Genomic DNA, 15681 nt, shown 5'->3' with positions numbered 1-15681 from the left:
CTTAAGGTGTTACTAGAACTCTGCTTGGGTTACACTGGTAATATAATAACATTGCAACACCTTTTGAAGTATTTAACTCATATGAAAAGCTTACATTCTCTGGATTACTGCAAGAGCCATCCCCATTCATGTGGTTTGCCATCATGCCAGCTGATCAAGGCATGAGTCCAAAGTTTTCTTCTGCTGGAAACATTAACTCCACTGTCTCTCACAGCAATTTGAAAAATCCAGCCTCACAAGCTGCTGGAGGTTTTCTCTGTCCTCAAAAATTTCCACAGTCCAAGTTTCTACTTGCTTTGAAAATCGTGTTATTGCAGTAGGGTATTGCCATGCTTAGAATCATAGAATAATAGAGTTGGGAACGACCACATGGGCCATCCAGTCCAACCCCCTGCCATGCAGTAAAGCACAAAGTATACTTCGATCTGTATAATTAAATGCATAAAAATGTAACATTTTACAGACATTGTTTGCACAGAGTTGCCATTGTAACTTGCTAACGGGATGCCATTCTGCATTTTATCATTAAATGATTATCATTCTTGTAATAATATCAGTGGGAGGCCAACCAATACCAGAACAGCCCAACTCCAATGCACTTTTGTGGATTGGTTATCTTAGTGACAGTTTTAGAGGTTAAAACCTTGTAACTCACAATGTTTTTGTAAAAAGATTTATTTATTAATGCAGATATGACAGGTTTAATATATTCACAAATGAATGAACAGATCTACATTCCAGAGAATGTGTCATACAGCTATTATGTAAATAGATGGTTCACTTGCTTTCTGTTTTCTAATCCACCAAGAATTGGGGAAATAAGCACATTTTTCCCATTGTGTTTTTTTCTGTCTTGAGTGCAAATCCATATCTGCTCAAACGAAGTCCGAATGCTTCAAGAACTAGCAGACATAAAAATCCAAACTGCTTTACCTTTACTTTCTATCTGTTGTGATCATAGTAAAACATTCCCATGGAGTATTGTTATGATGATGGCAAGAGAAATATACTTTAGACTGACATTCTGCACACACAGACAAAACACCTGAAAGAAACAAAATACTGGGCCCACAGCAGTGTTACTATGCTGGCAGAAGTGAAGAGCAAACCAGTAGTAAAAGGAAAAGTGATTGTGATAGATAATAGAAGTAAAAGATGCCAATAATGAAGGGAAGAGAATGCTGCTGCATCTGTTCTTGTTTCTTAGGCCCCCTCCACACAGCTGAAAACAAATCCCACATCTGCTTTGAACTGGAATATATGTCAGTGTGGACTCAGATAAACCAGTTCAAAGCAGATGTTGTGGGATTTTCTGCCTTGATATTCTGGGTTATATGGCTGTGTGGAAGGGCCCTCAGACACCTGACTTCCAAGCTAAGGCTACACATAAGGATGGGTTTGGATAATTGTGCAGTGACCTCAAGAAGATTGCAGCCATAACTTTGGACTATAACTTTCAGGATACCCCTTCCTGCAATGCTGGCTAAATTTGGAGAGTTGTAGTCCCAAATGAGTAACTTCTCCAAACCCTGCACTTACCTCATAGTAGACTCCACTGATAACAAAGAGGCTGATTCCTAAGTAGATGTAAACCTTTTGAAACTCGGGTAGTTTTACTATGTTGGACAACAATTCAAGTTGAAAATGCAGTCTTAAAGGGGAAATATACTCTTCACAAAATGAATAACAAACTATAAGCATACAGTCACATACATAATTTAGACTCATTTCACTTAGGTATACTACTTAAGCATAAAAATACTGTTAATAATGGTAGAGTTGATGGTATTGTTTTTGAAGCTGGTTTGCACATTATGTGTGCCGTATTCATCCAATGGCTGTGTTTACATGTAACCCTCAGCCCACAAAAATACTAAGCAATTTCCATATAACACCAAACCATATAAAGACAAGCATAGTATGCCTTGGAGTGAAGTACTCCTCTCCTCTGAAAAGTTTTAGACTAAGATCATCTTGACTTGATTTTAAGCTCAACCTCGAATGATCTAGGATTGGGCCAATCTCAAACCATAATACGGTATATGAAATACCGTTGTTTTCACTAGTCATAGATCAAGCACTTTTTAGTTTTAGAGTAGTTTTAGCTCTTAATCAAAAATAAAACAGAAGGATCCAATTTCCTCTTGACTGCTGAATGAGAATCTGAATTTTTAGCATTCATGCAAACTATCAATATTTGGCGACTTCCAGCTGAATGTGTTCTGCTTCTCCATCAAATGTGAAAAAGCATTAAGTGATCTGAAAGCATTTCCTGGGGTCATCTGTGCTGCAGACTGGGAATTCCAAACATCAAGTTTCAAATACGCAAGTGTAAAATGACCTGTTGCCATGTATGTTTACTATAATATTAACCTACTGGAATCGGGTATCTTTTGCCACATAAAAAATTCCATTGTTGCAACAGTATGACACACAACATGGAGAGAATACTGGTTAAACAGAGACATGTTAATAAAAACTACGCAGTTCTGTCTAGCTTTTCGTGGTCTTAATTCAAAGCAAATGTAAGTTTCAAATGCAATTCATATATTTTGCTTGGTGACACCCTATAACATAAGTTAATAAATATAGATAGGGCATTACATTAAACTGTCCTTGGAATCCTGTTGCTTAGTCCCAACTATGGTAGCTCAATAGGATCAATTGAATGGACACTCAAAAGCTGGAACTACAAGATTTGGGCTAATATTTGAAACATTTTTGAGTTTACATAGACAACCTTTTACTAAGCATACAATGGTTTAAATATAATTACCAAACATACATACAATGAAAGCCAATTGCCAAGTGGCAAGGGAGAAAAATTATGTCAAATGGAAATCTATAGTAAATGGTTTTTTTCCATTCAGATGGGTTTCTAAATTTACAAGGAGTTCATTTTCCAGAAATATATTAAACTGGGTAGAAAAAGAGCAAATGGCGCATGCAGTTTATCTAAAAGAATAACTTTCATCATCATATTCCAGTTCATCTACTTCATCATCCTCTAGAAGTCCATATTTAAATTTGCGATAGACTGTGCCATCTTGACCCATATAGACGATATCATCATCGTCATCATCATCATCATCTGCATCCCGGTCCCTGTATTCAATCACTTGATCTTCTTGATAGCTGGTTCCCTGGAAGTGGTTACTTTTGAAAGAACTTAGTGTCTTTGCATTATCTGATAGCTTCTCATATCCACCTTGGTTGCTCGGTTTGGGTTTGACACGTGAACGTCTCCAGATGAAAAGAACAGCTCCAGTGGTAAGGAACAACAAAATGAGCATGGCCACAACCAAAGCTACAGCTTTGCCTTTTGTTTCTTCTGACAAGTTAGCACTGAGTAATATACACTCATCTGCAAAAATTAAGAATAATTTAAAAAATAAAAATAATTCATAAATATTACAAAAGGAAATAGATAAAGATGAAAACAATATTTAAGATACAATTGTACAGTAGACTCTCAGTTAACCAAAACTCCTGTAATCAGAATTCTCAAGCAACTGGTAAAAGAAAATCAAGGAAATAATATTTTAAATAAAATACATGGAGATGTCATGTTAGAAATATAGTTGGCTTTTATCTATGTATATGCCCAGCCCTTGTTCACATCCTATGTAAATCTCTTTCACTTTTTATTTCACTCCCATCACATGATATAGCTATACTTTTGAAATCTAATGGAGAAAAAACTGTTAGACATTGCAAACAGCCCTGACACCTCTTTAAAAAGAGTCATACTGGTTCTGAAGGCTTTCCAGAGCAACAGATGACTATCTGGGTAGTTCTCAGAATTGGTATAGGGGGTTACGGGTCACATAAATAGCTTAGCAGGGTGGGGCATTTTGCCCCAGGGTACACTCTGCCCATTTCTGGTTTCCAGTTTCCTTATTGCACTTCATTGCTCAGTCATATGCAGTACCTCCATCTCTAAAGATATGTCAGCAAGCAGGATTTGCAGGAATATGTAACCCAAGAGGAAATCTGATCTTAGTTGGTAAAATAAGGAAAAGTTTCCATTCATTAAGACATACAACAGTGACCCCACTTCCACCTCCCTTTCTTCTCATCATTACCATGCATTTCACTGCAATCACAACACTCCTGAGTTTGCGCTTCGGAACTCTTGCAGCATGGGACACAACGATTCTGATCCAAGAGCAGCTTCATGTTGAGGTGACACACAGTGCAGTTCAGGGGTCCAGGTCCCTTGCATTCCATACAAGATTCATGGCAGTTTTCACATTGCGGGGGGTCCTTCATGAGGGAAACACAAACAGGATCTCAGGCTTTTTGTTGTGACAAATCCTACATATAAATGGCCCTTAACGGTTGTGTGAGAGTACTGTTCCTGTTTTTAAAGGGAAAAATCCATCTGATCAGGTTTTTACTGAGTAGGGAAGAGGAGCCCAAAGAATTAAAATATTCTGAATGGTGTGAGTGGAGGGGATGGGGCAAGACGGAGCTTTCCAAAGGTTTTATGTTGGTGACAAATGTTTTAGACATTAATCATTTTGCAACACAGTAATGCAGTTTTACTAGCGAACCAGAGCAAACCCCTTATAAGAGATACAGAAACATAGATGAACTTTAATAACAAAAGTTTATAGGAGCACAACATATGAAGACCTTTCATTTCTACTTTTAAAAATATATGATTTGTAAGATAACAACATACATTTCCAAGATTTTTGTCATTTCCTGTAATGTTCACGTGACACACCTACACATTGCAGCCAACACACAAACATGTTGCAACACACAGTTTGGAAAGCTATGGGGTTGAGACCACACAGTAATGTAGCCCACCTAATTCACATTTTCTGGCCCAATGTAGAGCTTGAAATGTAATCTTTTATTGTTTAAATTTCTTTGAACTTTGCTTTGCAATTCTCTAATAAAAATTGTGCTAAAATTGTATTCCCTATTCTTTCTCGTTAATATCTTAATTCGTAATTTCATATGGGGGCCAAAATGAGAGAAAAAAATTACAGGATTGGGAAAGGGTTTTTTTTTTATGAAGGAGGAATATGATTCCCAGACAAATCCTTCCCAGCCAAAATGGCTATGGAAAATATAATCTAGAAACACAACTTTTACAAATTAAAAAGTCATGTTATTTCAATGTCATGTTATTTCACGGCACTCCATGCAGTCATTCCGGCCATATGACCTTGGAGGTGTCTACGGGCAATGCTGGCTCTTCAGCTTAGAAATGGAGATGAGCACCAGCCCCCAGAGTCGGACATGACTAGACTTGATGTCAGGGGAAAACCTTTACTTTACCTATGTCAATGGGTACAAATTAAAAATCATAGCAAGGAGAGTGCTGGAATTTAGTGCCTGTGTCTTTTGTTGAAATATGTCCCAATTACTCACTTAAAATAACAGTAACAGCAAAGTTTCGAATGTGGCCTACATCCAATGTAACACTAGCAGAATGAAAATATCCATTACCCAATTGCTTGCCATATCTGTTGCATAACTGGTTTCACAGGAACTTTGCATACCCATTTGGAAAAAAAATGTACTGGATTTGCATTAAGTATCTAATGTACAACTATATTGGGTATTGGTCTAGTGTGATAATAAAATTGCATACAGGTTTATTTGTCTTATAATATAATTTAAGTTTTTCTTTCAGTGTGTAATTAGTAAGTACCTCTGAGATTTTGTATTTCCCCAGTAAGCATTCTGAGTTGCAGATGCCAGCAATGAGCTGATAACTCCATACACAGGATGTGCAGCTGAATGGTCCTTTTCCTTAAAAGAAAATCATTTTTAAAAGATAATGTGCAATTCAATGTATAATCCTATTATGTCAGCCCTGTAATTTTCAGGCTTTGAAGATCAGGCAACCATCTAGTATTTGTAATACATTTCTTTCACATCTGTAACAGCCCAACAGGATTCTGTATTAGAAGAGTTATACGGATATTAAACACAGAAAATTATTTCCATGGAATCATGGTATTTTGAGAAGATTTAAAATAAAGTGTGACCCTAGGCAGATTTTAAACCTTCCATATGGTCACTTTCCATGATGCTATAACTTCTATTAGTCCACAGTCTTACCTGGATAGTTTGATCCTAAAATAACATTGCGTTGTATAATCTTTTCAGTAGCAAAGAGAATGGAATAAAACATCAAGAAGTATAATGACATCATACCCTCATTTTTTCACATATGAAAACTGGGGCACATGTGGCAGGCAATATAAGAGTGTGATCAATATGGTGAAAGTTATTAATGAGGAAACCAAACCAGCTAGAGAGGCTACAGAAGTTTGCTTTTGCATGAGCTGATTGGGGAAAAGTAACTTTCCACCCAGTCTTCTTTTCATGCTTTACTGAGGGCACATATAAGAATCGTTTGGCATGGCTATCTTGAATTCCCTGGGTTTGGGCAGCCTGGGGACAAGGGGTGGTTGTGACAAAAATATGCATATATTATGTGTGGGTATGAATGGAAGATGAATAAATGTGAGCTAGTAATTTTGGAGACACAATTCAAAAATATTAAGGCCTACAATTATTAACTACCTGCTTGCTGAATTGTAATTAAAAGTTGCTAATAAGACCTGAAAAAGGTGACCTGCCTGGAAAACTATGATAAGAACTGTGACTGATAAGAGAAATGTTTACATCAAGTTAAGGAAATGTTTACCACTGTTAAGAAGGAAGTCAACACAGAGCTGCTTGTGTTTGCTAACACCAATCAAGAAGAATCAACATCTGGTCCAGGAAACTGAGATGGAGCCAGGATATTCCAGGATGGAAGATGTCTATCATTAATTTACAACTTTGGGACAACATCAGCAAAATATTGCTATATAAGTGACCTCATGGCAATCCAGAAAGTGTGACAGACAGAGACGCTATTCACCTGCTATGTTCTGCTCCATTGGGAAGGAGAGAGATAGTGTATGTGTCAGATCTGCTATGGGAAAGCAGGATTCTGGTTACTTTTGGGTCCTCCTTTTCTCATGGGAAGAGAAAGGGGTGCATTTTGGAGATGTTCTTTTTGGCATATTGAAGCTTTGAAGTTTTGGCATTTTGGAACTATGTGTTAGCAAGCTGCAGTGGAAGCTGGGCCTGGCCTAAGCAGGTGCTTCTCCAAGGAGGGAGAAAAGAATATGGTAATATTTGGATGAATGCATGAGGATGGATGGGTGGATGTACATATGTGAACACTGAGTGAAAATGTAACCCCTTTGTTTGTTTGTTAGCCAATGTAACTGTAGGTTGTTTGTCAATCCAATGTAGTTGCATAGAATTTATATCTGTATGTCTAATGTTGTCCTGTAAAAGTTCTGATATACCTCTGAAATTGCAATAAAAAGAACCTATGCTTTAAAGTTCTTGAAAAGTTATTCATAACATGGTCCCTTAACTGTCCCTCTCCCTATCCTTGTCACGATGGCCAGCGCGAATGACATGGCTAGTGTCAGTTGCTCATCACCTGGCGAGAGTCACAAGACAATTGGAGAAGGGTGATTTTTCTCCACCCTCTCCCCACTTTCATGTAGCTCAGGCACCCCAGCCAACATCACTTCAGGTGACAACTGATCAAGACCAGCCATATGATGCCCGCTGGAGACCACAGCAAGGAGGAGGGTGGGGGACGGATGGTATAGGATGGCTGTCTGGTGGTGCCAAAACAGGTCAGGGTTCCCTCCCATCTCTGCAACAACTGGGGTGGTCTAAAGCAGTTGTTCTCAACCTGTAGGTTCCCAGGTGTTTTGGCCTACAACTCCCAGAAATCCCAACCAGTTTTCCAGCTGTTAGAATTTCTAGGAGTTGAAGGCCAAACACATTTGGGGACCCCAGGTTGAGAACCACTGGTCTAAAGCATCCCAAGGCGAATCCAGTATTTTCTACTCATGTGCTTTAACCTACTTTGAAGGAACTGGTGTCAACTGAGGGCAAAGGTGGAAATGGGAGGAGGAGAAAGAAACTGGGATATTTTAAAAGCTGTGAAAAAGTGGGATGACAATGGATTAACTGGGACTGTCCCTGTCAAATTAGGACAGTTGGAGGATGTGTGATGTGGTTTATGAAGAGTATTAACAGAATGTAGGATATGGGAAAGTCTTTAACAAGTAAGCAGTCATGAGTGCCCCTTCTTAATTAACAAAATCAGAGTTTGGAATTGGTGGGGTTTTTTTTTGAGGGGGGGGGAGTACAATTCTCCAGACAACAGGATTTCAAATTCTATATAAAACATTAGCCAGAATCATGTTGGGCTCTTACTAATGTGTAACTACAGCAGTTACAGAGCCATGACATCTCATACCTCTGTGACTATTGTAGTTACACATTAGTAACTATCTGTCTAGCTATCCCCGATTCCCAGTTAATCGTAAACACAGATCAATGGGGCATCTGACTGACATTCCCATTCCTACTATCTAGTGTCTCATCTTACCATTGCAAGTCAGACAAGTTGGATGGCACCTTTCACAGGTATGTTTATCATTGTCCCCATAGTAAGATTCAGGACAGGTGACATGGCATTCATTACTTGAATGCAACAAGAAGAAACTTTTATCACAGGACATACAGTCAGCAGGAGCAGGCCCCAGACATTCCTTGCAGGTTTTGTGACATCTCTCACAAGTTCCAATAACATTATTTGCATAGTACCTAAAGCACAGAACAGTACAGAAATATAGTATGAAACAAGGATTGCTCTGGATTTTGCATGCTAACATTAGATATTGGCCTTTATTTGTTTTTTGTAATAGCCATTTCATTCATTCATTCATTCATTCATAGTTCTTATTCTCAGATTTTCATACAAAAGAGAAGATTGATTTCCAAATATTAATAATAAAAACAGGTAAAACATTCCAATAATATCATAGAAAAACAGAATAAAATAACAATACAGGAACAGCTAAATCAGAAGTCAAAGGTTGGGGGTAAAGGACATCTTGGCAGGGATCTATCTTTTTTCCTAGGTAGGTGGGAGAACTAGGCAGAGAGAATTTGCTTTTTTATTTACTTTCTAGTCACTAAGGGCTTGATATGCAGGTAGCAAGACTTTATGATATGGGCTCACTAGCCCAACAACATGTTCCCACACAGCTAGTTGCTCATGAGCCCAATGGCAGAAAGTGCTTTCAAGACAGTTGTGATAACATGTTCCTACACAACCAGTTGCCTACCAGTAGCTGGCCTGCAGCATTATGGACAACCTTTCAAATAGGCATAACCTGGCATGTCAAGCACTTTAGAGAAGACATTTGTGAACAGATCTGGCTCCCAACATTTTGCTGTCTGAGTTGAATAAAGAGATAATAGCTTCCTATTTCATGTATACAAACTGACCTGAATGACTACTGTATCTTAAATCAACCTTAAATCAATGGGACATTGTCCTCCAACTATAGGTGAAGGTCTTTTATCACTGTTTCTTACCCTACAGCAGCTGCTTTTTGAGGCAGCTGCTTTGCTTTGTCTTATAATAGTGCAAGTCCTGCCTGTGAGAGAACACTGGATGAAGCGTGTGTGGTATTACTTCCTGTATGCCTCTGGGAAAGATGGCTCAATAATGGAATTTCCACATTTTGGCCAAGTCAGACATGTCTGAGCCAATATCCTAACTCATAAATTCATAAACTAAATGTTGTATATAATTGGATTGCAGGTAGTTATTATTTGGTTCTTTTCCTTTTCTTTTTGATTGTCAGTTTCAGTCCTGGATAGTCACAGAATGTACTTTTCATGGGAGATGTTGTGGGGAGAGAGCACTATCCAAATAAGATGATGATGATGATGATGATTATTATTATTATTATTATTTTGAGGCTCTTACCCATTGGTGCAAATCTGCACACATCCATTTTCTTGTTTGTACCATCTGGGTGGGCAGGAAATGCACTGTGTGCTGTGTTTTCCATAGCAAGTTTCACAGGTCCTGTGGCACGCATAGCACTTGTTTTCATCATGGTCTGAGTAGTATCCATCTGGACATATTTCGACACAGGTTGCATCTGCAGAATGAAGACCATGAAATAAACTACAGTGTTTCTCCAAGTGGATAAAACATTAACCCAACTTGTCCTGAATTCAGGTGGGGACACTCATATCTGTAAATGTTCCGTTGTTGTTGTTGTTGTTGTTGTTGTTGTTGGCCTTCAGGTTTTTTTTCTGACATATGGTAATCCTACCTAAGGCAACCCAATCATAGGGTTTTCTTGGCAAGATTTGTTTGGAAGAGGTTTTATTTCCTCTGACGATGAGGGCGTGTGATTTGCTCAAGATTACCCTGTGGATTTCATGGTCTCAAGAATTGTAATCCAGTGCTCAAACCGCAACAACACACTTGCTCTCTAAGGACTTTATCACACCATCCTGTTATTGTGTTGCAATTAAGTTTAAGCAAATGGAAACATATCTCATAGGAACAATCACTTTCATTCCTTGGTGCAATTCTGCAATGTTAGCACGTTGCTGGTGTGAATTCCTGCAATCAGCCTTCCACACAGCTTCATTTATTGCATAGAGAAGAGCTGCAGAAGAATAGTGAAATTGGATTCATGGATGGATTTTTCCTATCAGTGTAAAGGGACAATTCAATCATGATTCAAACACAGTGTAATTATGGGGTAGCCTTGATGTTGCATTGATAGCATCATCCAAAGGTGCTTTTATCTTGCCATAATTGCACTTTATCAACCTTGTGTGATAAAGTCCAAGGTGTCCCTTATATATGTGGATGTAATCTTTCTCCACACAGTGCCCAGAGTACCTCTCCCAACTTACTGTAGGGCCCAAAAGCCATTTCCCACAGGCATTCTTTGTTTCAAGATGGGCAGGTAGCATTGGAGAATAGTCTGACAACTCCCCCCTCCCATTAAATGCACAAATTTTAGAAAGCACCAAAACCCCTGGAAGCATAAAATGACTATAGAAATGATACTGAGATTTTACTGTAAAACTCCCTGTGTTCATATATGGCTTAGTATAGCACTCACAAGTGGCTATTTATGTAGTGCTGAGTGGCTATTGAACTGAGGCCTCTGTTTAAGAGGTAATACAGATGTATTTTAAAGTGTGATGGGAAATATGGCTAAATTCTCCTTTGGAAATGGAAGGATGACCCCCCCCCCCCCATGGGATGAATCCCTGTGTTAAGACTCATCAACAGATTATAGAAGTGATGAGGCTAAAATGCCATTCACTATTAGGTGAATTGTAGCAAAAGGCAAGAGCACAAGAGGACATCTCTTTTGTTGTAGAATTAATCCTCTACAAAAAACATTATGGGTAGATTCTCCCAAATGTTTTGGCTCATGTAATCCCCAGAGAACAGTTTTCTTTACATGGATTACCCTAAGTCATTTCAGTAGAGTTAGCAGCCCATGCAGATTGTTTCCAGGATATCGATGGACCCAGAAGTCTATTTTTCTGCAGTAGGACTATGTTAAAGGCAGAAAAGAAAATCTAAGCCCAAAGACAGGGAAATGCTTACTGAGTAGATGCCAAGTTTCAGGACAGCTGAGACACTCATTTTCAGCAGGGCCTGTACACTCCAAACAACTTTTGTGACAAGATCTGCACATTTTGCTGTGTTCGTCATAGTATTCAGTGTTGGAGCAGTAATGTGGCATTGCGCAGAAGCCAGTGTCAATCATTGAGAGGCCCTCTACACAGGTGAGGCAGTACATGGTGGATGAACAAGTTCGACATGTCCTGTCGCACTCTGAAATGGGAAAAATTGCAAATATTTGACCAGTTTTTAATCTTTCTATTTTTAAATCTCTCCCCTTTCCTTCTAACAATGTTTCCAAGGGTGTCTGATATTATACAAGTACTGGAAAAAGATAACTAGTTAACTGTCTTCTACTTAATGTTATTTTTTCCCTAAAGACATTTTTATAGAGACTGATAATTTATTTCCCATTCATCTGTTCTGGAATGGAATCGCTAATCTAAATCTCTTTCAGTCTCTACATTTAAACTGTAAACAATACCTTGGCATTTTCCACTTTCTTCATCATAATACGTGCCATCTGGACATACTTCATAACATTTGCCATTGTATAGCACATAGGAGAAAACAGTGGGACAGTCTATGCAGTCATCAAATTCTGGCCCATCACATTCTTTGCAGTCTTTATGACAGGCAAAACAGCGGCTGGAATCAGGAAAGAAGCCAGACGGGCAGTTCCGTAAGCAGTTCCCATTGTACAGATGATATGGTGGAATACATGCTTTCAATAAAAAAATGATAATATCTATCAGGTTATGCAAAGAACATTCTTCTTTCTCTTACATAACTACAAAGTCATTTCCATGCCCCTAGTTTTATTGACTGGAACAAATTGAAGGAATTTAACATGCAAAGGTGGAAAACTGGCATCGAAATAAGATTGTCACCTTTGATGACAGTTCCTTTCACATCTCCTGCTATTCATTGGAGGACCCATGAATAGCTCCTGACCATGCCATGGTCCTGTCACTTATCTTGTATGATCAGCCAGAGTCTGCTTCTGTGCCAGAATGCCAGCACAGATGTGGTGAAGGGAGACTGTCTTGCTCTCCCACTGTCTGCCACTCTGCCTTGTACCTAATGTAAGGGTATTGAATTTTTTTAAAAAACAAGTAAAATAAAGAAATCCAAAGTAGCAGAACTGTGGGTGGGTGGGGAGGATTTATGCCATTGTATGGAATTGCTGCCACAGGACAAGTGCATGACCAGTGGGGGGTAACTGTGACAATCATCATCCTAGCAAATTGCCATGCTTCCTGATTGTGAGAATAGCATGGGATAGCAACATTGTGTGAGAAGATCCTAAAAGACTTCCTGCAAAATTTTAGGTTTAAATTGGATTTTCTTTTTTTTTCCCTGTTTAACACAAATATGGCTGGGTGGGTGGCTGGGTAAGGAAGGTGAGCCAGAAAACTAAGTGGCTTCTGTTATTTTTCCTATGAACACAACAAGGCAAAGAGCAGAATCTTTCCTTTCTCTCTTCATGTTGTTGAAGGCTTTCATGGCCAGAATCACTTGGTTGTTGTGAGTTTTCCAGGTTGTATGGCCATGTCCCAGAAACATTCTCTCCTGGTATTTCATCTGCATCTATGGCAGGCATTCTCACTCAAAACCTCTGAGGATGCCTGACATAGATGTGGGAGAAACGTTAGGAGAGAATGCTTCTGGAACATGGCCATACAGCCTGGAAAACTCACAGGAACACATTCTCTCTTCCTTTGAAGTTTCCTGAACCTTTCCTGAACCTCCTACTGCTGGGAGTTGGGAATCCACTGGGAATGAGTGAGGATATGACATGCATGCTGCAGATGGGGGGAAGGCAAGCCCGGTTTACTCATGAATTGGTTAACCAGTTAAAATTCATGAGTAAACCAGGTTTTTTTTAAACTGACACATGGGGGGGGGGGTGAACCATCCCCCCCCCCAAGCTATGGGCATGGGGGTTATAAAAATTTCCCTTCTGTGCTTGTATGAATAAGGAAAACACTTAGCATCCAACACAAAGAATATAATCATCTATTTTATTACAATGGGACAGGGTTTCCAATCTCATATTTAGAGCATATATCTAGAATATGTGAACCATCTATTTACAGTGATAGGCACAGTTTACAATTCAATATTAGGACATGTGATCTCAAAAAAGTTTGCTTTGCATGCATGAATGCAACATTAATGTGTTTAAGAATTAGTTTTCCACACAGTGGAGATAAGGATTGTTTAAGAACTGAATCTGCTGATTTATATTGGTTTACATATGTAAATCTTTCTTTCATTGCATCCAAGATCTTTATTTGAGTGAGATCACATCACAGGCTGGAAGAAAATGTCTAATTTATGAAATTCAGGCCAAGGAAAAGAAAGTTTTGCACAAATACCCACACAAAGTATCATATTCCTCTTCATTTGGCCTCTAGATAAATCATAAGGGGTCACTATGTTTTTTCACAGATAAATTTATAAATAAGCAATTTCAAGGAAAAAATAGCTCAGCTAAAACATAACACAATTTCAAAATACCATTTGACTCAATGGGCTCATCTACACTGACCATATAGGTCAGTGCAGCTGGATCAGCCTTGTGTTGGGTTAAGCAAGGTCAGGAGAAAGTCTGAATCCTGGTATTAGCCAGAGCACCCACAGCCAGGTAGATGGAGTGTCTTGGCAGGGGGTGGAGGGCTTCGGGTGGCTGCCCAGTGGCACCAAACCATCTTCAGCACAGCTGGGCACTTGGGACTCCCTGCCACCTCTAAGGCAACCTGTCTTGCCACATGTGGGGCCGATCTGGTGTCTAGAATGCCAAATCAGCCCCACATTAGTGGTCGGTGTAGAAGGGCCCAATGAATAACATTGATTTTCTTTGGTACCTTTACATAAGCTTCCTTGGATGCATTCCTGACACTTCTCAGGACAAGGGTTACAGATGCCATCAACAACAAAGTGATTCTCTGAACATGTGAGTTTACATTCCCCTTGTTCTAGAAGGAAAGGGCTCTCACACGACATGCATCTGGTGGCATTTTCTTCACACGTATTGCAAGATTTGCTGCACATTTGGCAAGTCTCATGTTCAGCGAAATAGCCGCTAATGGAGGAAAAAAAGGTGGAACATTTAAAATTTGCCAAGGAATAAATTCTCCTCCTCTTTCCCCTTGCTATTTCCAAGTTGGCTATTTTTCTTTTATTTATGTTTTACATGTATATTTTTCTCCTTTGTTTTTAAATGTCGGAGTTGTTCAATTTAGCTAAAAATAAATATAATAATAACAATAAATAAGGAACAGCAGTAGTGCAAAAAAGGGATTATGAGTGCATGTGGCAGTATGATCATGGAACTATGGTTTGACAAATTAGTGCAATTACAACACTAATGAAGAGAGGTACAATATTAAGAGTGCTCATTGTGATATGCATGCATTATCAATAATAATATGACTATAGGAGAAGAGCTGGTTCATGTGATAAATGTTTATCATGCAAGTTCAGAAATCAATATATCAGAAGAGCTAATTTTAACTAGACTGCTTTTGTGGGAAAAGAGACATATCTGAATGCATGTTTATATATAGATAATATGAATTAGTCAAGTGTGGCAGAGAAAGAGTGGTTTGTACATTCCAGTGGGAATCAGTTAACTGTCTTTAGCACATTCTTCTTGTTGAGAACATTGCAGAAGAGAATGTATTTCTAAACATTTGTGTGCAAATTGTTTCAAGATACTATGCATCCTTCTCCAAAAAGAATGCTATGATCTATCAAATGATAGAATATGTATGAATGAATATAAATGGGAACATACGTGGGACACGTGTGCAAACATTTGCCTCTGAACAAATAGCGGGGCATGTCTGAATCGGACAAACACTTCAGACAGTAGCTAGGTCTTGTACATTTCTCACAGCCATCTGCACATTTCTCACATTGTTTGGTCTTCACATTGCCAAAGTGTCCTTGTGGGCAAACATGGACACAAGACCCAGCAGAAAGAAATCTCTCTGAAAATAATAGAGCAAATAAGAGGAATCAATAGCATGCTATGTACTGTACACTTGCTGGTATAGCAGTCAAGTCAAAAGGCAGATCAGGGAATAGGGAATCAACATATAGTGGATGAAGTTGTATTCTCCCTAAAGAGGCAGGTCCACAATTTTTGTGTTGGGTATCTGGAAGCT

General features: G+C 38.8%; 1 protein-coding gene across 1 annotated transcript in view; it reads right to left on the bottom strand.

Annotated features, from left to right (window-relative positions):
* Nucleotides 1–657: 657 nt before the first annotated feature.
* Nucleotides 658–15681, bottom strand: part of pcsk5 (proprotein convertase subtilisin/kexin type 5) — a 352794-nt gene continuing 337770 nt past the window's right edge. Inside the window, exons 30-38 of the mRNA XM_062972004.1 lie at nt 15309–15504; nt 14377–14594; nt 11991–12230; nt 11489–11719; nt 9830–10007; nt 8438–8655; nt 5672–5772; nt 4086–4266; nt 658–3364 (exon numbers count right to left, since the gene is read on the bottom strand). Coding sequence (XP_062828074.1) covers nt 2952–3364; nt 4086–4266; nt 5672–5772; nt 8438–8655; nt 9830–10007; nt 11489–11719; nt 11991–12230; nt 14377–14594; nt 15309–15504 — 1976 coding nt within the window. The 3' untranslated portion in view covers nt 658–2951. The remainder of the gene's footprint in view (nt 3365–4085; nt 4267–5671; nt 5773–8437; nt 8656–9829; nt 10008–11488; nt 11720–11990; nt 12231–14376; nt 14595–15308; nt 15505–15681) is intronic.

This window comes from Anolis carolinensis, chromosome 2, assembly GCF_035594765.1.
Source record: "Anolis carolinensis isolate JA03-04 chromosome 2, rAnoCar3.1.pri, whole genome shotgun sequence".
NCBI lineage: Eukaryota > Metazoa > Chordata > Lepidosauria > Squamata > Dactyloidae > Anolis > Anolis carolinensis.
The sequence above is the reverse complement of the archived record's forward strand: the minus strand, read 5'-3'. Positions and strand labels throughout refer to the sequence as shown.